The sequence below is a fragment of the Geotrypetes seraphini genome, chromosome 8, assembly GCF_902459505.1.
Source record: "Geotrypetes seraphini chromosome 8, aGeoSer1.1, whole genome shotgun sequence".
Lineage (NCBI taxonomy): Eukaryota > Metazoa > Chordata > Amphibia > Gymnophiona > Dermophiidae > Geotrypetes > Geotrypetes seraphini.
Window position 1 is genome coordinate 86,830,608 of NC_047091.1, and position 24,881 is coordinate 86,855,488.

The following is a 24,881-nucleotide window of genomic DNA, read 5'->3' on the forward strand; positions in this document are numbered from 1 at the left end:
AGGGAAATGGAGAAGAGAGAGTGGGGAGAAGATGCTGAAGGGAAATGGGGAACAAAGAGAGGGGAGAAGACGCTGAAGAGAAATGGGGAACAGAGAGTGGGGAGAAGATGCTGTAAGCTAAGAAGACAGAGATGCCAGACTATGGGGGGAGCAGAGGGAAGAAGATGGGTGCCAGAACAATTTGGGGGGTGGGGGGTGGAGGGAGAGATGGAAGGGAGAGGCACAGTAACAGAGCAAATGGAAGAGGCAGAGAGAAGGCATACAGTGGATGGAAGGAATTGAATGAGGAGAAGATGAGGAAAGCAGAAACCTGACAACAATGGTAGAAAAAAAATTATATTTATTTTATTTTATTTTTTGCTTTAGGATAAAGTAGTGTATTAGTTGTGTTGATAAAATTTATAAACAAAGCCCTGCCAGCTGAACATCTCTTTCTCTAGTTCAGCAGCCAGAACTTTGATTTATAAAATGACAATTGTACAGAATATTGTTTCTTTTTATACTCTAAGAAAATAAGTTCAGTATAAAACTATTCAAGGTTTATGTGGATAGGATCAGATGGTTTGCAGGGATGGGGCAAGGACGGGGCAGGGATAGGGATCGAGCTCACGGGGACAGGATAGGGACTGAGCTCGCGAGGACGGGACAGGGATGGGGACGAGCTCATGGGGACGGGGCTGAGACAGGGACAAATTTTTCCCCCGTGTCAATCTCTACTTAACATGTCTGTCCACAAAACTGATGAATACACTAACCAGAGTACAAAAATGGTCAGCAAAATATCACTTCAAACTAAACACAGAAAAAAAACAAACTGCTCTGGTTCAGATCACAGATACACCTGATCCCTCCAAAAATCACACTAGCAAATGGAAACAGCTTCAACATCAATAAATTTTCCATAGTCCTGGGGGTCACCCTAGATAGTTCACTAGGAATGGAATATCACATCAGTAACTTAGTACATCATTCCTCAAAATACAACAGTTAAGAAGGATCAGATTCTATTTTTTCCCAACACCATTATAGGGTAATAGTTCAGTCAATAATATTATCCCTGTTAGACTACTGTAATGCTCTTCTACCAGGAACTCCAAAGAAACTAATGAAAAAACTTCAATTCATACAAAATACAGCGGAAAGACTAATATTTTAACAGTCAAAATTTGATCATATCACACCCCTACTGAAGGAAGTACCCTGGCTCCCAGTGGAGAAACAAGTAGAATTTAAACTATGCTGCTTGACACATAAATTCTTATACAAAGACATCCCCAAAAGCTTTTGCAGATCACAGAACTATTTGGCAGATCCAAAAATCACTGCATCTCAGATAAGAACATAAGAACATATGATTTGCTGCTGCTTGGTCAGACCAGTGGTCCATCATGCCCAGCAGTCCGCTCATGCGATGGCCCTTATGTCAAAGACCAGTGCCCTATTTGAGTCTAGCCAGACTTGTGTATGTTCTGTTCCAGTAGGAACTTATCCAACCTTGGCTAAAACCCTAAAAGGAGTAAAATACAAATCATCACACTGTAAATCGTTCAACTATCAAACTCCAAAAATCTGGAACTCACTTCCCATAAAGACTTGTACAACCTCCAACTACCAATTCTGGAAAAACCTGAAAACATGGTTCTTCTAAGAAACTATATACAACAAATAAATACTGCAACCTCAAGAAACCCAAACTACAATGCAAGTACTCTGCTACAAGCAATCTGTAGTCCTGTTGTCAGAGCAGCAAAACTAGACAGACAAATCTGCTGTCTTCGACCACAGACTACAAAACCTTCAAAAAAGAAACCAAAACTCTACTCTTCAAAAAATACATAAAACCTATTTAACACGGCCAGTTCCTTCCCAAGCTCCACCTACCACACTGTCTACTTCTATCAAATCTAAAATGTTCAAATTACCACAAATCGCTGCTATGTAACTTCAACCTTATCCTGTATTCCACAACATATATATATATGTTATGCAACTCTGTATCTTTCATATTCTGTAACAAATCTATCTCTTTTGACTCGATACTTCTAAGTTCAACCTAACTGAACTCCCCATGTTGTTCCTGCATTGTATCTTCTATGTTGGTAACCATATTGTATTTACCACCATGTTATACCCTTATTATATCTATTACTATGTATCAAAACTCTCCTAAATTGTAACCACCTCAAACTCACCTAGTGCGGATTTGACAGGTAAGAAGACCACATATAACATAGCATAAAATAATTTTTTAACTTACTACTGTAAATAATTTCACAGCCTCTCTATCACCAGCTTATTACTCTAACAGGATATGGGATTTTGATGTACTGCCTTTCTGTGGTTACAATGAAAGTGGTTTACATATTATACAGTACACAGTTACTTATTTTTTTTTACCTGGGGCAATGGAGAGTTAAGTAACTTGTACAAGGAGAGGTGCTGTGAAAGAGGGTTCTGAGGCTTTTCCTCCTAGAACACCCTGTGCATCAGTTGCCGGTTTGATTCAACCCAATTAATCATGGCTTTCCCCTGGGGTCTGTTGTTCTGGGACCTCTGCTTTTTAACATATTTATCAATTATATAGAGAGAGAAATAACTAGTGAGATAATTCATTTTGCTGATGGCACAAAGTTGTTCAAGGTTGTTAAATTGAAAGAGGATTGTAAAAAAATGCAAGAGAACCTTGTGAGACTGGGCATCAAAATGACAGATGACATTTAATGTGAACAAGTATAAAGTAATGCATGTGGGAAAGAGGAACCTGAACTATAGCTACTTCATGCAGGGTCCACGTTAGGAGTCACCTCCCAGGAAAAGAATCTAGGTGTCATCGTTGAGAAAACATTGAAGCCCTCAGCTCAGTGTGCGGCAGTGGCTAAGAAAGCAAATAGAAGGTTAGGAATTATCAGGAAAGGAATACAAAATAAAGATGAAAATGTTAGCATGCCTTTGTATCACTCTATGGTCTGACTGCACCTTGAATACTGTGTACAGTTCTGGTTGCCGCATCTCAAAAATAATATAGCAGAATTAGAAAAGGTACAGAGAAGGGTGATGAAAATTATAAAAAGGGATGGGACAACTTCCCTATGAGGAAAGGCTAAAGCGGCTAGGGCTTTTCAGCCTGGAGAAGAGATGGCTTAGGGGAGATAGTACAGAGGTCTATAAAATACTGAATGGAATGGAATGAGCAGATATGAATTGCTTACTCTTTCCAAAAATACTAGGACATGTGATGAAACTACTAAGCAGTAGATTTAAAACAAACCAGAAAAAATATTTCATCACTCACTGAGTAATTAAACTCTGAAATTCTTTGCTGGAGAATGTAGTGAAAGTGGTTAACTCAGCAGGGTTTTTGTTTTTTTTTTAAAAAAAAGGTTTTGATACTTTCCTAAACGAGACGTCCATAAGCCATTATTAAGATGACTTGGGGAAATCTGCTTATTCCTAGGATAAGCAACATAATTTTTTTTTTTTTTCCTTGAGATCTTGCCAGATACTTGTAACCTGGGTTGGCCACAGGATACTAGGCTTGATGGACCTTCGGTGTGTCCCAGTATGGCAACTCTTATGTTCTGAGAAGCTTCAGTGGGAAATCAAACCCAGTTCCCCAAGGTCTCAGACCACAGCACTAACCACGAGGCTGCTCGTCCACTGCCAACCCCATTGCTCTTCCCATTCCCCCCTCACTCCATTGCCATCTCTCTACTGATGTACATGATGTAGGTGAAGGAGATTGGGTCTGTTACTCATGGGCAGGATATGCATGCACATTTACACTAGCGGTGTTCCCTATTCCAGTGTTTCCCAGATTTTAACAAAAATTCATCCTAGATGATGACAAAAATAGCACACCCCCTATCCCTCTTTTATCCATTTCCTGTTCCCTCACATCCATAAGCACGAAGGCAAAAGTAGAAGCAGCAGTGGTGTCAACAGTACCAGCAGTCAGGACAAGGGTATGCGTTTTTAGTGTGTGCTCATAGACCTCAGTACAGGCAGTCCCCGGATTTGTATGTAACTCAGAACTTGTAGATTTTAAGATTCTTGCTGCTTACCTCTGCTCCCATGTGACATAAGGGCCAACTTCCAGTGTTCCCTCTAAGGTACAGCATGCACAACCACACACTTTTCTTAATGTGGCCATGCATCATTCCTGAATCTGCTACAGGAGAAGTGTAGGAGTCTATGCTACTGGAAATACTGCTCAGTGAAAGCAAAGAAGCTGCAACTGCGTTCTTAAGTACGAGTCATACTTAAGTCGGGTATCTGTAACTCAGGGACTGCCCGTACTGCGCTTGGGTTTTAGGTCTAGCAGAAAACCCACTCAGGAAGAGGTCCATGTAAGTACACGGACCCATTGGTCCCATGCTGACTGTCCCTATCAGGCATTAGCTACTATGGTGATCCAGAAAAATAGGGAGCCCTATTTCTGTGAATCCATCCACTAATGATGTGACCTTCATTTAGGGACATGGCCAACAGCTTGGGAGCCACTGTCCTTGGAGAGGCACTGGTGAAAGACATGGAAGAAGAGCAGACACGCACATCCAGAGTTCTCTACCAACGGGCTCTATTTCCCTGACACGATCTTCTTGGTACCTTCTCCTTTATCTGCACCATCCACCATTACTGCCAGAGACTGGACATTCACACTTGTTGGGTTGATTTCCTGGTCAGGCCGAAGCCCTAAAGCATTCTCACTTAGTGCATCTTGTCATGAAACTTAGGCACTTCTACTGCCATTGGACCAGACTAGCCATCTACTCTAACAAGTGTGAATGCCCAGCCTCTAGCAGTAAAGGGGGATGGTGCAGAAGAAAAAGAAGGATTGTGAATCTGAGGCCAGCACATATGCCTAAGTTCAAGGCCTTAAGACGTATTTATTTTGGACAGGTTTTTGGGGATACAGCAAGAAATGCTGTGGGCACTGATAATAGTTAGATTTTATGCCTCACATTGATTGATTGATTGATTGATTGTCCTCCCTCTTAGATGAGATAGTATTCTGTACAATTATTGCCTTCCTGTTGGAATTGGGGATTCTTCTCTGAACATTTCAGTTAGTAGTGTGTTCACCTACTATGCCTCAGGAAATGTGGTATAGCAAGTATAAACCATAAACCCATCATCAGTGTTGTGTGATATTGAGTTATTAGTTAATTGATTCTGTGCAGGAATCAATAAAATAGTTAACTATTTAGTCACTATTCCAGTAACTGTAATTAATTACTTCTGAAGAGTTGCTAGTACAGTACTGCCCATCAAGGTAAAAGCACACCACACACTTCACATTGCAAGCGAGACTTGGCCATCTATCTGGAGAGGACTAAAGCCCCTAGTCCAGGAGTAGGGAACTCCGATCCTCGAGAGCCATATTCCAGTCGGGTTTTCAGGATTTCCTAAATGAATATGCATTGAAAGCAGTGCATGCAAATAGATTCATGCATATTCATTGGGGAAATCCTGAAAACCCGACTGGAATACGGCTCTAGAGGACCAGAGTTCCCTACCCCTACCCTAGTCTATCAAGTTTTTCATTTCTTTTGATCCCCAACAGGATGGGGGCTGATATTAATAAATCCGAATGGCTAGCAGACCATATTTATTTTGCTTATGCCCAGTGGCGTACCAAGGGGGGGGGGGGGGGCGATCCACCCGGGTGCATGCTCCAAGGGGGGTGCACTGCTGGCTGGATCCAGAACCTCCCGCGCTGCTCGAAATGGCACCTCAGCGTGGATGCCATACTTATAACAGAGCAGAGTCGGCAGCTGCGCTGAAGTGAACAAAGGTCCCGCGATGACTGCGCCATCTACCGCCTCTGTTCCAGAAGAGGTAAGTGACGTCGGGGAGGGGGGGGTGGACCGGCAGCCGCAGTCATCGCGCGATCTTGCCGCAACTCCCTGTGTCTGCTGGGTGTGGAGGGTGAGAAAGGGGGGTCAGGGTGGTATGGAATCATGCTGAAGGGTGAGAAAAGGGGTCAGGGTGGTATAGAAACTTGGTGAAGGGTGAGAAAGGGGGTCATGGTGTTATGGAAAGGTGTGGAGGGTGAGAAAGGGGGTCAGGGTGGTATGGAAGCATGGTGGAGGGAGAGAAAGGGGGTCCGGATGGTATGGAAGGGTGTGGAGGGTGAGAAAGGGAGTTAGGGTGGTATGGAATCATGGTGAAGGGTGAGAAAGGGGGTAAGGGTAGTATGGAAGCGTGGTGGAGGGAGAGAAAGGGGCAGATGCTGATGGAATTTCGGGGAAGGATACTGCATGGAATTGGGTTGGAGGCAGAGAAAGGGGGCAGATGCTGATGGAAGTGGGGGGAAGGGAGAGGAGAGAGTGAAATGCCTGACCATGTGGGTGTGGGAGAGGGAAGGGAAGAAGAGGAGAGGAGAGATGCCAGACCATTGGAGGAGAGTCCAGCTTCTTGGTGCTTCAGTTTAACCTTTGTCTACGTATTTTTATCCTATCTCCCCATTTACAAAACTGTAGAGCATTTTTTAGCGTTGGCATCTGAGCTGTTAACACCGTGGCTAAAAACCACACTACAGTTTTGTAAAAGGGGGAGGGGTTAGTTTGTGATTACATACTAGGCAAAGGTGTTATCTGTGTGTTCGAAAAGACATGGTTTTCTGTTAGGATTGACTGTGTAGGATTGATCTGTACTTGTTTGGCTTGTTTAGATTTACAATGGGTTTATTGATGTACTGCTCACTGCAGTATGTAAGATGCTGCCTTTTCCCAGGTATTCATGTGTGACGTGTGGATTGTTAATAAAAATCATGTTTTTCATACAGATGGGGGGGGGGTGTCAAAAAATGATGGGCCCTGGGTGTCACATATGCTAGGTATGCCACTGCTTATGCCCAAGCAGAACTGTCTCTGGAGGGTGAGATCAAAGCTCATATTAGTGCCATGGCTGTGTCCCCAGCCTACCTGAGATCTGCCTCTATAAAGATTTCCAGAACTGCAATATAGCCACCAGTCCACACATCCACATTTCACTACGTGAATGTTGGCTTGTAACCCATTCTGAGCTCCCAGGAGGATGGGATAGAAATTGAATTAAATATATAAATAAATAAATAAATACTGCCTAAAACAGGACTTCCAATGTAACAGCTGGCTTGGACAGACAGTCCTGTAGAATTTATTTGCAAGCTACTGTAGAGTAGACTTTAACTAAACCCCCTAGACACTTTTGATTTCTATTCCAGAAAAAAAAATCCATGGCCCCCCCCCCCCCCCCACCACAAATTTGTTGATTACTCTTTGCTTGGTTCAGGCCTTTAGTTTTACCCCTTTTTTGTTTCAGACTCCTTGGTAGCTAGGGATTCCAATCAGTGTGTACTTGTAGCATCCTGCTTGTCCTCTGAAAAAACAAAGTTACTCATCCATAGCAGATGTTCTCCAAAGACAACAGGATGCATATTCACATTGTCCTGCCCACCTCCTTTGCAGTTATATCCCATCCAACTTTAGTATTAGACTGGCTTGGTCCCATGTGACAATGGTGGATAGGAAGACGCACACATGAATAGTAGTACACTTCCAAAAGCTTCTGGAAATAAATGCTGGGAAGTGTCTCCGCACTGGGGCTCCATCATCGATCTACAGGAGCCTGCCTCCTCCCTTCTACCTGCAGCCTTCGGCCATTAGCCCTCTCCTGCGTTTGGGACCCAGAGATCTTCTTCGGCCAGTAACAAACTAACGTCGTGGGATCACTCACTTGCACTGAACTTACTTCTATCCAATTTCCATCTTTATTTTCTCATACTTTTTGCTTTTCTTTTTTATTCTTCTTTTACTGAGTTTTAATATATCATGTATATATTTTCTATTATATGTAAATTAGTTCCTACTGTCACTTTTCAGTTAACACTATGGTATGGTTTATCTATCTTTAATTCCTGTTGTACACCGCCTCGAACTGCAAAGCATTGCGTGGTATATAAATACTTATGTTAACATTACCCATCAGTGTGAATATACATTCTGCTGTCCTCAGAGAACACCAGTTATAGGTAACTTTGCTTTATTACCTTTTTTTGGGGCTTAGATATGACCTTTGTGCCACCTTCCTTAATGGTGCGCTCTACACTGTTGGAGGGCAAGCCTTTCGCCTGGATGTGGACACAGATGAGTGGACGCCGTTGAATGAGGAGTGCCTGAGCAGCAAGTTCTTCATGGGTTGCAGCACAGCGAACGGGCAAATTTATTTTCTGGGGGAGTGTCGAGGAAATGTCATGGCCTTTCCCAGTATGCTGCTATATGACCCATATGTGGACCTATGTCATGTGGTAGAGGACTCTGTGCCATGCCAACTCCCCATCCGTGGATGTGTGACCATCCGACGCTTTGACGTGTCGTCAAACCTAGAGCAAGATTAACTAAGCAAAAGACCGAGGGCTCCTTTTATCAAGGTGCGCTTACGGGGGTTAGCGCGTTGGACATTTCATCACGCGCTAACCCCCGCGGCAAGCCAAAATACTAACGCCTCGTCAATGGAGGCATTAGCGACTAGCAAGGCAGGCGGTTTGATGTGCGGTATTCCGCTCATTAAACCCCTACCGCACCTTGATATAAGGACCCCTGAGTGTCTCGGGGAAACCATACTGTATAAATTGGTTCCTACACATGCACTTTGTTTTAATAGGTTTGCTTTCTTGATAATAATAATTCATTTTGGACGTCAACCTCTTCTGCCTCCAGCCTCCTGCAGATGGAAGCACAAGCTGACCAGGGCAGGGAGATAAGTTTGACAGTGTAGAAACCGACAGGAAGAATGATTTCCAGACAATTAACAAACATTTTTTGACGTGCTTTATTTCAGATAAGATGACCTATGAGGCCTAGGTTTGAACCTTTCCAGTATAAATCACATCAATCTGTGTACAGCTTCTGGCTCAAAATATAATTATCCTCTAATCATGCACTATCAACAATATACAATCAGTATATAGACCATCTTATGTTCAACATAGCATTCAGTCTATACAAAGAGGAAACAATCTCCCAAAGCCATTCTGGCAAGTCATATACCACTGAATTCCTGGGCTGAGAATGGATGAGCCAGGGTTTAATCACACTCTGTATGTGGCTTTTGACCACAGCTGTGACTAGCTGGCCATGGTTAGGAAGGATGGGCTATGGTAAAAACCATAATACTATGAAGGTGACTGCAGACTGCTGGGAATGGTTAAAAACATAAGAACTGCCAGAGTGTGTCAGATCAAAGATTCATACAATCTCCAACAGTGGTAAGCAGCAGATACTGAGAGGAAGGATATAAGAAGCAGGGCCTGTGTAGCGTTGTCCATTTCCTATCCCACTTTTTCAGTTTTCAGCAGTCATGCTTTGGAAAACAGCGAGTCTGATTGTTATGTTCAATAATCTATAATTAACTTCTCTTCCAATCCCTATCCCTCCATTTACAAAAGTGCAGACGAGATTTTTAGCATTGGCCGGTGCACTGAATGCTCTACGCTGCTCATAGGAACTCTATGACTATCAGAGCAGCATAGAGCATCCAGCATGCTGGATGGCACAAAAACCCTCTTCTGCGCTGTTGTAAAAAGTTGGGGAGGGTTTGTGTGTGTGTGTGGGGGGGGGGGGGGTATATTTCCTGATGTAGTTAATATAAATTCGTAAGAAGAAATTTCACATTGTAAGTTCATACACTTGCTGTAAGTGCTTCTTTTTTTTGTTGTTAAATTTCCATATAATGGTTTTAATTTTTTTGACCCAGATCAACTTGAAATTTCTCTTGGATAAAGCTAAATAGAAGGTCCAGTGGGGTTGGGGCTTAGGTTGATATGCAGGCTATACTACTGATCTAAGAGGTCAGATTTTCTTTATGCAAGCATTTTATGTTAAGTTCTCATTTCTATTCCCTATTGATGTAGACTCTTTGTTTTGTGTTTGTACTGAATTCAAATAAAAATTATGGAAAAATGTATCTGATCCCTTTTTTAAACCGACTTTCCTCTACAATATCCAGTAAGTCCTAAATGCTAACTGTGTTGTATCAGGCAGTGATTTGTTGAGTTTATTGTTAATCTGCCACTAATACTTTCATTTGAGTGCTGCCTAGGTCTTCTATTACAAGACAGAGCAACTAATACTTCCCTATTTATTAATCTTACCAAAGCCTTGGCTGCTCTAAAATCAAAGGGCAACCTCACTTCAGCTGCTCACTGTCACTAAGTATCTGCTTTTTTTTAGGGTACCTGTGATTCAGAAGTCTGGGAAAGGTGCTGAAACCTGGATATATTATTTTAGCTAAGCATGTTTTGTACAATAGCTGACAATTGCCCCAGAAGACACAACACTGTTACATCATCAATTTTTAGGCCTAGCACACTATAAAAATATTTCCTACCACAAAAAAATTAAACCAGACCTAGCAAACATTTAATATAACAGGTGGAATGTCAGTTGCTCATATTATAGGATTTCTATATGTGGAGGTTAGCACAACAGACAGAATACTCATCCCAGTTCTATCCCTATTCGTATATGGTAACCCACCCCCCCAAAAAAAAAAAAACCCCAACATAAAACCTACCATAATTTGTGCTCTAAACAAACAGGTCTAAGACAAATAACTATTTTTTCAGCTGGATTCTGGAGGTACAGTGGAATAAACTGACTTGCCCAAAGTCACACAGGTGGGTCTAACTAGGGCACGGGGGATTATGTGATTTGCCCCAAATCATGCAGGGAGGGAGTCAGTAGCAGAAGTGACTGTTGAAAGCCACGACTCCTTCTCCTCAATGGTTAGTCTTTCTTCATAGGTCAAACTTTCAGCATCTGATTCTGGCTGTGCTGTCCATACTTCCTTCAGAAAAACTGGAGCTCAAATCCCAGCCTACCTGTAGAGTGAACTGATTTACTGGCTTAGAATCCTTTCAAAGTCCACGATTAAACTCCTTGTTGTCTGTGTCACTTTCCATGTTACATATTTGTCTCTTATACCAAACGTCTATATATTAAAAAAAAAAAAAAAAGTCACAGAAACACCATTATCTGGCATTACTCTGCATACGGCTCAAGGCTAGGATCCTTTTAAAACAGGGCTAAGGGGTAGAACAGAGAAATGCCTTGTCTAAGCAGTGAACTTTTAACAGGAAAACTAAAGTACTGTACATCTTCCTGCTAGAAAGAGGGAGACGGTAGGATGTTAGAAGTCACCATAAAGAGTACTACTATAAGAGGCTGAAAATTTGTAGACAATATCTATTTCAAAAACCCAAAAAACTGCAGTGGAAAGGGAATGCTACTACAAGTTAGTGTTGAGAGCATTTTTTGCACCTAATCGGGCATTCAGAGTGCACTTAATATCAACGGATGCTTGTCCTAAATGTTTGATCCCTCATGCCACCTTGGGTCATATGTTCTGGACTTGCCCCGCCATATTGATCTTTTGGCGTCAGCTCCTCCAGTGGATTGGCTGCCTTTGAAACTGTACTTGGACCCTACACCGTAGCTCTTTATTTTCTTTGATTTTTTTCAATGGTGCTGTGGCGCTTGGGTTGTACTGCATTTACACATAAAGCGATTTATGTGGGCATTAAGATGATCTTACAAAGTTGGTTGACACCGCTTGCACCCACCTTAGCTCATTGGCAGATTTTGATGATCCAATTGGCCGGATTGGATCACCAGGCTGTTGGACCCTTGGACTCCAGAAAGGGGAATTTATATATACACTGTTGGCTACCTTTTTGTACCACTTTGATGTACAGGGCATGTAGTCGTTTGTTGAATTAAATATGATTTCTTTCTTGTTTTGGTTTGACAATTGCTGGGTGCGGGTTGTTGTGTGTATATTGTTTCTTATTTACTTCTGGTTGAAAAATTTAATAAAAATGATTGAAACAAAACAAAAAAAACCCAGTCCTTTTAAAATATTTTAACATAGTGCTATGATAGTGGAAGTTAGTTGTTGTTTTTTTTTAATGGTCCTGCAGGTATGAAATTCCTAGTGACATCACTACTGCTCTATAGAAGACCTATTTTTTTTAGCATCATCACTATTGTCTTGCAGTGTGAGAGACACCTGAGCACATATACTTAAAAAAATTCCTGCAGTAACTTCACTGCATCTCCATATATGAGGCACATTCCTACAGTAAAAGAGTTCCTTACCTGTAACAGATGTTCTCCATAGACAGCTGGACCATTCAGCCACACAAGTGGTGATGTCATGAGGTGACTGAGCTAATCGGAAAGGATTCCAAGCACAAAATTCTCTGGAAGAGAATTCTGCACATGCGCAGGCATTCCTGCTTATTGTACCTCACAGTGTAAGATGTGAACATCAGTTTTTACTATAGCACGCTCCAACTCAGGGATATGTGGGAGGGTTTGTGTAGCTGAAAGATTCAACTGTCCCTGGAGAACATCCGTTACTAATAAGCAACTCTGTTTTTTTCCATGGACAATATGGATCCTTGAGTCATACAAGTGGTGACTTCCCAGCTGACGACTGCAAGAACTTATATCCAATGAATGACTAATTTAGACTAACCTTGCAAACTGCATAAGTGGTAGTGGGGCAGAGTTGGAGCACACATGGAATTTAGTACTGCATGCCCAAAGGATGAGTCTGAGTAACCTGATTGATCCAGTCAATAGTGTTTTGTAAAGATATGGGTAGTGGGCCACATTGCTGCTCTGTAATAGTCTTGTATTGAGGCCCTTTGCAAATGAGCCTTGGTTGTTGCCATAGCATGATGCAATAAGTTTGGATTCTAGAAGCTCCAGCTACTGACAAAGCATCTGCAGCTTGATAGCAGAAAGAAACATAGTCAGCGATCCAGGAGGACTAAGTTATTTTTGTTATGGGTGCATGGTTCTTTTTAGGTTCAAAAGATATGGATCATGGTACTGAGACTTGGTCAGCGCTGAGCTGGAAGTTCCCAGAACTTCTGACAGATCAGCTTCAGCATTTGAACTTTGTGCCGAGCTGTGCTTTAAGGGGGATTCCTCCCTCTGTTTCTTCAATCCCAGGTTCTGTCCTTATTTGATGTTGATGATGCTGTATGCTTGGAAAAGTGTTATGGGACTCTTGATGCCAACATGGAGGGAGTCAAAGCATGCACCCTAGAGTGATTATCAGAAGTGCTGCATGCAATGCTTGTAGAAGTTGTTGAGGAAGACTGAGCTGGAAAAGCTGCAGGCAATTTTCACCCAGGAAAATGTGACTTACTCTACACTGAATCCCCATGAACTCTCGGGGTAATTAAGGTAGCCCCTTGGCTCTTTGCTTCCACACTTTTGATTTGGATGCTGATTTATCAGGGGAAGGTTCAAGGGCCTGATGCTAGTGTTCAAATCCTTGCATGATATGGTGCTGGGCTACATGCCAACTAAGCTTCCTCCGTACGTGCCGAACAGGTCCACCTGCTCCCAGAATGAAATACACCTCAAAACACCTCCTGGTTGTGCACTTCAACTGCAAACCACCAAATGACGGTTTCCTACTCCCACTTCATACCAAGCCACTGGAATCAACTGCCCTCCCAGATCAGATCCCTTGAAGGACTCAACTTTAGGAAAACAATAAAAACATACCTTTTCACCTAACTCCCCAGCCCACAACCAATGGATTATAAATAAATATATATTGGTACTAGATCATCGGTATGTGTCGCATTAGGATAAAAACTTGTATCAAAAATTTTGGACAGTAACTATAGTAAATCTAACCTGTAAACTGCATATTATGTATATTGGTATTAGATTCCTAGTATGTCGTTATGATAACAACTTGTATTGAAAAACTTGTACTGTTACTATGGCAAATTGTAACCTGTTAACTGTATATTATGTATGTTTAGCCTGTAACCCATTCCGAGCTCCTTGGGGAGAACAGGATAGAAACAAATTAAAATTTATTTTTACTCTGAAGAAAGTCATGCAGCTTTAATTCTCTAATTTTTTGTGCCCTTGGTGAGCACAGACTGGGTAATTTGGTGACTCATACATCAAATGAATTTGTTAGCAAATCTGTCACCAGCATTCTGTGATCACATTCAGGAGATCACTTAAAACCCAGTTTTGTTTCAGGCATGTTGAAGCAAGTCTGGGCAAAGTCAAAGACGGTGAATGTAGACTTTGTGGTAAGAACTGACATGGAATCCTTATAACAATCTTACAGCATGAGGTACAATAGGCAGGAATGCTCGCAAATGCACAGAAATATTTCTGTGCTTAGAATCCTTTCCGATCGACTCCATCATTGCATGACATCACCATTTGTGTGGCTCAGTGGTCCACACAGTCCAGTAAGAGCACCATTACATCTCCCTATATGGGACACATTCCTGCAGTGACATCACTGTATGTCTATATATAGGGAATAACAGCATAAGGTGGTATTTTCTTTTCTGTGGTGCCTCTGAAGGATGCACACAGAGTGAAGGTGATATGAGTAAATTCTTGGGGCTACACCTATGCACATAGGTTTCACTGCACAGCTGCAGGCAAGAGAGATCGTATGCAGGAAGGTGTATTGAAATTTCTTGCAACTGGATTCTCTTCCTTTAGGGTTTCCTCTAATGAAAGAAGTGATCGGTAACAGTGCACAAGGACCGAGGCTCTAATGAGTGAGAGAAGGGGGCTCAAAGAGCATCCCAGTGAGAGCCTTCAAAAGAGTGTGACACCATCCTAATGAAGGAAAGAAGGGGCTCAGAGAATACAAAAGCGAAAGAGCCTTCAACTGGGTGTGAAACACTCCTAATGAGTAAGAGAAGAGGCTTCAAATGCGAGAGTGAGAACATTAAAAAAAAAGTGACATGCTCCTAATGAATGAAAGGTCTCAAAGTTTGAGAGATATTTCAAACAAGTATAACATACCCCTAAGTGAGAACTCAAAGTGTGTGAGCGAGAGCCTTCAGCTGAGTGTGACACACTCCTAATGAATAGAACAGAAGAGTGAGAGAACCTTCAAACAAACGTGACACACTCCTAAGGAACAAGAATGTGAGAGTAAGAAAGCCTCTATACCCAGAAAAAATTCCAAAAGGACCAGAGTAAGAATAACATCACTCATAGTGAGCGGCTGCGTTACTTTTTTCTCTCAAATTATTCCCCCCTGAAGACACGCTTGTGAAACAGGATCTCCTGTTGGGAGTTTGTTGTATTGATGTGGCGATGTTTATAATATTTATCGGCTGCAGTGAGGTGTTTGGTTGACTTACAACTGAAGAGAAGGAGTTTCCTTTCTGTGCGTGGAGCTGGAGCCGTTGGAAGGTCAGGACTCAGCAGGATGAGTGTTGAATGTTAAATTCTCAGAACAGATAGATGGTGGATGAAGAAGATCGTGTTGGACAGTTAAGTACTCTTTTTTTGTAGAAATATTTTATTTTTCTTCTTTTTTTGTGGTTTTTGCTCTTCTTTGCCAATTGTTTGGGTGTTTGCATGATCAGTTGTAAATACCACCTTTGGCTAAAGTGTGTAGTGACCCTTCAGTTATCGACCGATTTTGCTTCAATAGTGCTTTTTGAATGATTATTCGCCACACCAATTTACTTGAGAGTTTTTCTTTCTTTTTTGACCAAATTTCCTGATGTAGGGTTCAAATGACTGTCTTTTGATACAGAAGTTTAAAGAGTGGAGTTTTTAGGCCTATGATTAAGGCATGCTTGTTTGACTACTTCAGGCTTGTGCTTGAATTGAACATTGCACTTTGGGGGTCTTTTACTAAGGTGCACTAGGCGATTTAGCACGTGCTAAATGCTAAAATGCCCACATTCTATGGACGCATTAGCATTTAGTGCACGCCAAATTGGCTAGAGTGCCTTAGTAAAAGACCCCCTTTTTCTCCACTTTATACCCATAATTGACAAGCATTTGAACTCCTTCAGAAGTATAGTTGTTTTAAGATTGAGAGTAAGAAAGCCCCCATATCTTAAAATCACGTCCATTCCACATGGATAGCAGCAGTGGTATTTATAAGCTGCCTGCAGTCTGTTGGAAACAGAAACCTGAGGTACAACTATACAATGGGAGGGATATTATTAAATGAGAGTAACCAAGAAAGGGACTTGGGGGTAATGGTGGACATGACAATGAAGCCGACGGCACAGTGCGCAACAGCCGCTAAGAAAGCAAATAGAATGCTAGGCATAATCAAGAAGGGTATTACAACCAGGACAAAAGAAGTTATCCTGCCGTTGTATCGGGCGATGGTGCGCCCTCATCTGGAATACTGCGTCCAATATTGGTCTCCGTACCTTAGGAAGGATATGGCGTTACTCGAGAGGGTTCAGAGGAGAGCGACACGCTTGATAAAAGGGATGGAAAACCTCTCATACACTGAGAGATTGGAGAAACTGGGTCTCTTTTCCCTGGAGAAGAGGAGACTTAGAGGGGATATGATAGAGACTTATAAGATCATGAAGGGCATAGAGAGAGTAGAGAAGGACAGATTCTTCAAACTTTCGAAAAATAAAAGAACAAGAGGACACATGGAAAAGTTGAAAGGGGACAGATTTAAAACGAATGCTAGGAAGTTCTTCTTTACCCAACGAGTGGTGGACACCTGGAATGCGCTTCCAGAGGGCGTAATAGGGCAGAGTACGGTACTGGGGTTCAAGAAAGGATTGGACAATTTCCTGCTGGAAAAGGGGATAGAGGGGTATAGATAGAGGATTACTGCACAGGTCCTGGACTTGTTGGGCCGCCGCGTGAGCGGACTGCTGGGCATGATGGACCTCAGGTCTGACCCAGCAGAGGCATTGCTTATGTTCTTATGTTCTTATGCACAGGGTCTTTTTCTCTGAATCATCCTGTCCTTCAGAAAACAGGAAGTCATGTCACATGGGGCAGGACGGTTCAGGCCACAAGCAGCCTATGAGTGCTGCTGGTGCTCCTCTGGTGAAGACTGGAAGTGATTTTAAGGCACGGATGGTGGGGAGGGAATTACAGAGCTTTGCAAGGCCAGGGACAGGAGAGATGCTGGACATGCAGACTGTGCTCAAAGGGTAAGAGGGAGAAGGAAGGCATGTGTGCATAACACGTGCACCTTGAATGGTTACGTCATTGAGGGAAGGGGCTCAAAGCGTATGAGAACATTCAAATAAACGAATGTGACACACTCAGTGAGTGAGAGAAAGCTCTTAGAGGGTGAAGAATAAACTCAGCGAGAATGAGAGTGACAACCTTCCAATAAATGTAACACACTCCTAATGAGTGAGAGAAGGGACATCTCCACAGTCAGCACATTAAAATATGAAAAAAGATTAAAGTAACTTCCAGAAAAACCCCAGGCTCCTATAGCAAAGGACAGTAGGGCCGATGTAGTGGGGGAGGAGGGGAAGCCTCCCAAATAGAAGCACCCAGCAGTCACCCTTTCAGGCTCTTCCAGGGTCATACAGAGCTTAGCAAAACTTTATGCTGGTGAATCATTCCCCTTAAGGCACATCCTGTTTTACTATGAATCAGCCATACCACTTCCTGTTATTACAGTCCTACAGATGTGTCAGAGAATCACAGGACGTATCAGGAAGCTGATCTTCATTGCTTCACAACAGCCCCCCAGCAAGCAGTATGGACTCAACTGCATGCATCTTGGCATTTGTATGACAAAAGTGGGGGGAATATGTTGGCAGTCCACTAATATCCTTTATTTGATAAATTGCAGACTCTTGCTTGCATTTCTTTCTCTCACCTGTGCCTGTCCCAGATGATATCTTGTTCCTGGTGATTTCTTCCCCTTCTTAGATTTTACATTCTGTGGATCATAAATAACTATATAGATCTGAGGAACCAAGAAATGGCTCCCATTGTGATTGCTGATTCAAAACAAATCTGCCTCGTCATGTGCTGTTTTAAAAATGCAACCTCAAACACAGGGAAAATTCTGAGAACTTGTTTCCCTGAAGTGACATCTTTCACTGTGAGTAGCCAAGTTCACAAGGGTCACAGGTGATATCACAACACACAGTGGCCTGGGCTGTCTCTTCATCTTGGGCTGCGGAGCTGCATGTTGTGGTGCTGAGGATCTGGGTTTACATGCCTTCCATTTGCAAGGGCTGCTTGGGCCAGGCTATGTTGTGGAGTTACCTCAATTGGGTCCCAGGAAGGAAAGAAACTGGTTGCCATAGTATACCCTAGGGCCTAGTGGCTAACAGGATGTGCTGATACTCCTCAGAAGAGAATCCCATCCAGGTGATACAGGCTCAAAAAGGGAAGGAGATTAAAAGGAAAAAGATAAAACCACAGGCAAACCACACTAGATTCTGCAGCAATTCACCCTGTGTGCCACAGGAATTGGCTGGCTTTTTAAAACAATTTTGTGAGCGATATTGCAGGAGGGCTGTCTGGAAAGGTTTGCCTCTTTGCAGATGATATCAAAATCTACAATAAGGTATAGATAGCATAAGACGGAATCCAGCAAAGGTTAAAGAATAGTCTAGAACAGGGGTGGCCAACTCCTGTCCACGAGGGCCGGAATCCAATCGGGTTTTCAGGATTTCCCTAATGAATATGCATCAAAAGCAGTGCATGCAAATAGATCTCATGCATATTCATTGGGGAAATCCTGAAAACCCAACTGGATTCCAGCCCTCGAGGACTGGAGTTGCCCACCCCTGGTCTAGAATATGGCAATTAAGATTTAATGCTAAAATACAAGGTCATACATGAAAGAGCAGTATAATGGGGGGGGGAGGGGGAAGAGAAAGGAGATTATATGCTGCCTTTTTGTGGTTACGCATATACAGGTACTTATTTTGTAGCCAGGTCAATGGAGAATTAAGTTACTTGCCCAGAGTCAGAAGGAGCAGCACTGGGATTTGATTCCACAACCTCATGGTGCTGAGACAGCAGCTCTACTAGGCCACTTCTCACCTCCCCCTAATAGAAGGGGTGTAGTTATGTGCATGAAAGACGAGTGGGACTTGGGGGGTGATTGCATCTGATGATCTTAAAGTGGCTACACAAGTAGAAAAGGTGAAGGCAAAACTAAAAGGATGCTTGGGTGCACAAAAAGAAGAAAGGCCATCAGGAAAAAAGATGATTGTACAGGTCTCTGTTTAGAGTATGTGTTCAATTCCGGAGACTGTACCTTTTAAAAAATATAAACAGGATGGAGTCAGTCCAAAGGGCAGCTATTAAAATGATCAATGTTTTTCATTATAAAGCGTATGGGGACAGATTTAAATATCTCAATATGAATACTTTAATAGAAAGGCAGCAGAAGGGAGATATGGCAGACATATTTAAATATTTCATTGGCATAAATGCACAGGAAGCAAGTCTCTTTCAGTTGAATGGAAATTCTGGAATAAAGGGGCATAAGACAAAGGTGAAAAGGAATAGGTTAAGGAGTAATCTAAGGAAATACATCTTTACAGAAACGGTGGTGGATGTCTGGAACAGCCTCCTGGTGGAGCTGAAGACTGTATCTCAATTCAAGGAAAGCATGGTGTAAGGATTAGTAACTGCCCAAAATGTAACGTTTTGGAGGGGTAATGCTGAAGCAAACAAGCCCCAATGATATAATGTGGCAGCCTTACACTCTGCCTGGTCCCAGGTTCGATACCCCCATAGAAGATTCTCATTAGGAGATGAAATTACTGACAAAGACAGCTAAGAGTGATTGCATAAAAATATAATGTGCAGAAAGAGGCTTCAGAAAGACACATCAAGAATATTCCGGGTTACAAATGTACAGAAAGAAATAGACATAAGCTTAACAAATACAGAGTGGATTCAGAGACTGCTTCTGTGCTTTTGTGAATGAGAGAAAAAACAGCTTCCTGAATAGGTGCTATGAGGACAAAGAAAGAGAAAGGTGGGGGAGGGGGGTAGACCAGGGTCCAGAGAGAGAAGGGGGGGGGGGGTTGTCCAGGCTTCAGGGGCCAGATTACAAAGAGAGAGAGAGGATTTTAACCTCCCATATTTATAAGTTTGAGACCTGTTCTAAAAATAGAATCTATTGAAGTTAAGTGCCCCTATCTTTTGTAAACTGTTTGAAACAATGGTGAATAAGGTGAGTGGGATGTGAGAGACAACTCAAGAAGAAAAGAGGGAGAAACTGTCCCTCACAGACCGGAGTTAAATGTAATTTCCAGTATTACTCTGATAATGGTTAACCCAAACTATTTGTGTTAGACCATGTAGCTGGACTTACTGTATATCTTAAGCACAGACATCAGCACCTCTTCGCACCTCAGGGTTGTATCAAAATCTTTTGTTACTTTATTCTGAGGCTGCTAGCCCATCTGCACTGACATCCCCCAAGATCAGACATGAATGATATGATCTCCCATAGGCCTTTGCTGACATTGGTAAGGCCACCAGAAAATGCTGACAGCTAAGGCTGGTCTGACACATGGGACTACCACATAAGATCTCTTAGGAAAAGGTAGAGATAATGGATGGGTAGACTGGATGGACTATATAGTTTTTATCCTCTGATATTTTTCTCTTTTTCTATGCTTTCCAAATAAAAATTGTACCATGGTTAGCAAGTTCCCTAGCCAGGTGCCAGTAATTCATATTTGAGCAGAAAGGGGTTAAGTGCCTCACTGATGGCAAGAGTGTGCCGAAGGTGGACCTGGCATCACACTTTTGAAGGCAGGAAACCGAGAGGAGCTGCATTGAGGAGTTGGAAAATATAATTGACACAGGAATGTTTTGTGCAGCGCAGTGTCGGCCCACCAGGGCTCAAGGGAAATGAACCTCAGCCGTAACCTGTTAAGTCAGGACTAGTTTCAAGTTTATTTTAATTTGATATACCGCCTATCATAGATGTCTAAGCGGTTTAAGGACAAGGACATTGACCAGTTTGCAGAGAATTTAACGTTTCAATTCCCAGGGCTGCTTTCAACATGAGCTTTCTTCATTTCCCATCTTAGCCTAGCTCTGTTAATAAGGCAACTTCTTTATTTCAATACTTTGGGATAGGCTGAACTTATCCTGGCTTTACTTATGGATGCTCAACCTAGTTTTCTGTGAGGGGGAGGGGGGAATTGTAACTATCATGCGGTGGGAAAAATAACTCAGGGGCAGCTCAGGCAATCATTGACAGCCTGGAGTCACAGCTGAAAGTGCTCCTCATGGAGCACTGGATTCTCTCACTAGCCTGGCATCTCTTTTTTAAATAAATCTTTCTCTTGCTTTCCGATTTTGGAGCTCTGTTTAGGTGAAATGCCTCAAATGAAAAAGAAAAGGAGACCACAGCTTTGCACGACGGGGCAACCAGTCCCTGGAGTAGGTGGAAAGGAAATTTGCTTGGGTGTGCCATCCTTATTGTAGAATAGAGGAGTCCAGGCAAGCTCGTATGCTGAGGAAATGATTGTAGGCTAGCTGAGATTGGATTGACCATTCGTGAACTGTATTGTGCTCTTTCGCTGATTCAGGGCCAGGCCATTGCTGGCCATGCTCTGGAAACAGGCAGTTCCCTTTTTCTTCCTTTCCTGCTGCTTTTCTTCCTCGCTGACACTAACAACGTCATCACTTTCCTCTGCATCACTTCTTACATCCTTCTCTATCTGTAGAGGAGAGGAAAAGAGGATGATACCAACTAGAGAGTATTAAATGACAGGAATAAGAACCTACACAACCTGATGGTCTCAAATTGCTCTAACCCTGTCCTGGAGGACCACCAGCCAGTCAGGTTTTCAGGATAGACCTAATGAATACACATGGAGCAGATCTGCATGCCTGTCAACTCTATTATATGCAAATCTCTCTCATGCATATTCATTAGGACTATCCCAAAAACCCAACAGGATGGTGGTCCTCCAGGACAGGGATGGGAACCACTGTTCTAACTGCTTCTCTCTCGTGATAAGATGAATCATAGGAACACTCAGCTCTTTCACGGTCTTTGCTGCCTTGCAACAGGATGTGCCCAAGAACATGCAGCCTATACATACAGGGCCTGATTCTATAAATGGTGTCGGTTCACTCGGTTGTCAATCAACCACTAGGCGTCCTTTATAGAATCACGCCTAGTGGTGCCTAAGTGGACTTAGGCGTCACTAGGCATCCTAGAAATATGGGCCGGTACATAGCAAAGAAAATGCTATACACAATGTCTCATTTTCCTTTGAACCCTCTAAATAATTCCAGTGCCAAACAAAACCCTTCCTTCCCTCTAACAGTATATTTGTTATATAACATCTGTTGTTATTCAGGTTAGCAATATAGACACAACCAAAATATTACATTATTAATCTCCTGAGTCCTCTTCAATCCAAATATGTACATCATAAATAGAAACCAAAGTGACACAAGGTCTGTACTCTTGTACCCCCTGTCGTTATACCAGTAATTGACAGGAACATGTGTCATGTAAACTGTTCTGAGCTCTCTTGGGAGAATGGTATAGAAAATTAAATAGATAAAAAAAGTGTGTGGTACTATTTTATAATGTATGCACCAAAGCTACTTAGTACCTAATAGCGTGGAGGAGGTACATGTGGGCAGTCGCATTGTAAGGGGGGAGCGGTCCACCCTTGGTTCCAGCACCCCTCCTTCTCTCCGCCCCCCCCCCCACAGTGTGCGTGCCTTCATTCCCCCCCTCCCCCCACACCGTACCTCTATTCTCTTTGCAGACACGAGCAGCAGCTCCAACCTGCTGCTCATGCCAGAGTCGGCTCTACCTCTGATGTCACTTCTGGGTCCCGTGCCTAGGAAGTGATGTCAGAGAGCGAGCCGACACCGACAGAAAGTTGTCGATGCTGCTCACGCCGGGGAAGTTAGAAGAGGTATGGGGGTAAGGAAGGGATCACGCGGGGGTGGGGGGAAAGAGTGAATAGGGTGGGGGAGGGGCACCTCTCAATCTCGCTATGCTACTGCATGTAGAAGGAGCATGGACAGGTCATAGGCATGTCAATAGGACAATATTGTGCTAATTTTCTTTACTAGCTTAAATTCTATCAATTTTTAATTCTATAATAGGCACACCTAAGTGCCAATATAGAATTGGCGCCAAATGTGCACCATTGTGATGCCAACATCTTGGTACCAAGTTGTAGAAGTGCCCCCACTATCGGCCTCTTTTACAAAGTCGCGCAGCAACAGCCCCGAAGCCCTTTAAATCTCTATGGGCTTTGGGGTCATTAGCGCAGCTTTGTAAAAGAGGCCGCATGTCTTTGGATTGGGGAATAATACACCTGTCCAGAAAAGAATCTTAGGAAGGCAGGGAGTTGGGTGAGCAGTGCTTACCGTGCCAATGAAGATGAAGTTGTAGGTCATACGCAAGATCAGGTAAGCCCAGAAGACATTAAGTATCAGCAGAAGCATTAGGAGACCATTGAAAAAATAATATCCAAAGAAGGGCTGGAAGATTTCCATGGAATAATAATAGGTGCTATAAATCACCCTGTGAAAGACAAAGAGAGCACATAAGAAGCTTGTTCCAACATCGATTACTGAAGGGAAACAAAGCTGGGGCTTCACTGATGGCTGTATCCTCTATGACCCTAGCAATGACCCCACATAGCAGGACACTGACTGAAAATTCAACAAAGTAAGGGTGCAGGCTTGTGTGCCAAGAGGAAGCTGTGAGGGAAGGAAAACCACTATCTTCCATGGTCTCAACGCTTGTGGTCTGGCCTGCTCAGACTAATTTCTGGGGAAGCTCCTTAACAGGTTAAACTGCTTTAGCAAGCAACTGGGCAACAAAACAAAGGAGAAAGTCCAACTTTGTCTGCAGAAAAAAACCAAGCAGGAGAAACAAACAAAACTGCAGACTGTCTGCAGTTTTGTTTGTTTCTTTAGCAAGCAACTGGATCATGGAATAGAGCAGAGTTTCTCAACTTTTTCAAGCCAAATACCCCCTAAGCCTAACAAATACCAACCGAGTACCCCCGCCCAAACTGTGCCCCAGACTCGCCCAAACTCCACCTCTGACTCCACCCCCTTAATAATAGTACTAACTGTAATGCAATTTCTTCCATCCATTTTTCATAAATACACACAATATAATATTAATACATAATGGTTACCACAAAATTAAAAAAACACAAAGCAAACTGTACACAGAGAAAATGTAAATTATCATTTATATTTGGGGTTTTTTCAGAGGTCAAGGCAGATGACTTTAAAATATGCAATCAGTAACAACTATAGAAAAAATAAATAAACTCATTTTGATCACTAAATTGAAAATAAAATCATTTTTCCTACCTTTGTTGTCTGGTGATTTCATGAGTCTCTGGTTGCACTTCCTTCTGACTGTGCATCCAATATTTCTCTTTCCTTCTTTCTGCCTCCTGCATGCTTCCTTTCCTCCAGATCTCATTCCATTCCCCAACCAACATCTCTCTTTGTCCCTCCATGAGTCCAACTTTCTCTTCCTCTCTCCCTGCATGCCCCCCCACACTGAAGCCACCGCCACAAATTTCTCCCTGCCCCACCCCCGAAGCCGACTCTGCCACCAACACACTCCATTCCTGCCTATCTTTTTCTTCCTCTCTCCCTGCCTGCCCCCTGCTAAAACCACCGCTGCTGATTCCTCCCTGCCTCCCCGCCCCACCCCCGAAGCTGACCCGGGTATTTGACACACTCCATCCTCCCCCCGAGTTTTTCTTCCTCTTTCCCTGCCTGCCCCATCCCCCCCCGCTGAAGCCACCTCCCTGCCACCCAACATGTTCCATTCCCACCCCCCACCTCTGCAGCAACAGAAGCAACAGGGACGGGCCAGGTGTGTACAGCGACTGTACGTGGCTAGCCCACAAGCCTTCCTCCCTGACGTCAATTCTGATGTCAGAGAGAAGGTTCTGGGCCAGCCACGTTCTGGGAGCGTGTCGGGTGGCAGGGTCGGCTGCGGGGGTGGGGCAGGGAGAAATCAGCTACGGTGGTGGCTTCAGCGGGAGGAGGGGGTAGGCAGGAAGTGATCCCAAGTGGCGGCCAGCCCGCTTACTCCCT

The 24,881-nt window shown here is 43.1% G+C and overlaps 2 protein-coding genes across 3 annotated transcripts in view; one reads left to right on the forward strand and one right to left on the reverse strand.

Moving 5' to 3' along the window:
* LOC117366143 (ectoderm-neural cortex protein 1-like) overlaps positions 1-24,881 on the forward strand; it is a 60,871-nt gene that overhangs the window by 14,293 nt on the left and 21,697 nt on the right. The window contains exon 3 of one of the 2 annotated variants that reach the window (XM_033957296.1): positions 8,050-9,277. The exons of the other annotated variant lie outside the window; for it this stretch is intronic. Coding sequence (XP_033813187.1) covers positions 8,050-8,380 — 331 coding nt within the window. The 3' untranslated portion in view covers positions 8,381-9,277. Of the gene's footprint in view, positions 1-8,049; positions 9,278-24,881 lie in introns of those variants that run through there. 2 annotated transcript variants of the gene reach the window in all.
* CERS4 (ceramide synthase 4) overlaps positions 16,785-24,881 on the reverse strand; it is a 205,400-nt gene continuing 197,303 nt past the window's right edge. The window contains exons 10-11 of the mRNA XM_033957298.1: positions 23,178-23,334; positions 16,785-21,496 (exon numbers count right to left, since the gene is read on the reverse strand). Of these exons, the coding sequence (XP_033813189.1) occupies positions 21,308-21,496; positions 23,178-23,334 (346 nt within the window). The 3' untranslated portion in view covers positions 16,785-21,307. The remainder of the gene's footprint in view (positions 21,497-23,177; positions 23,335-24,881) is intronic.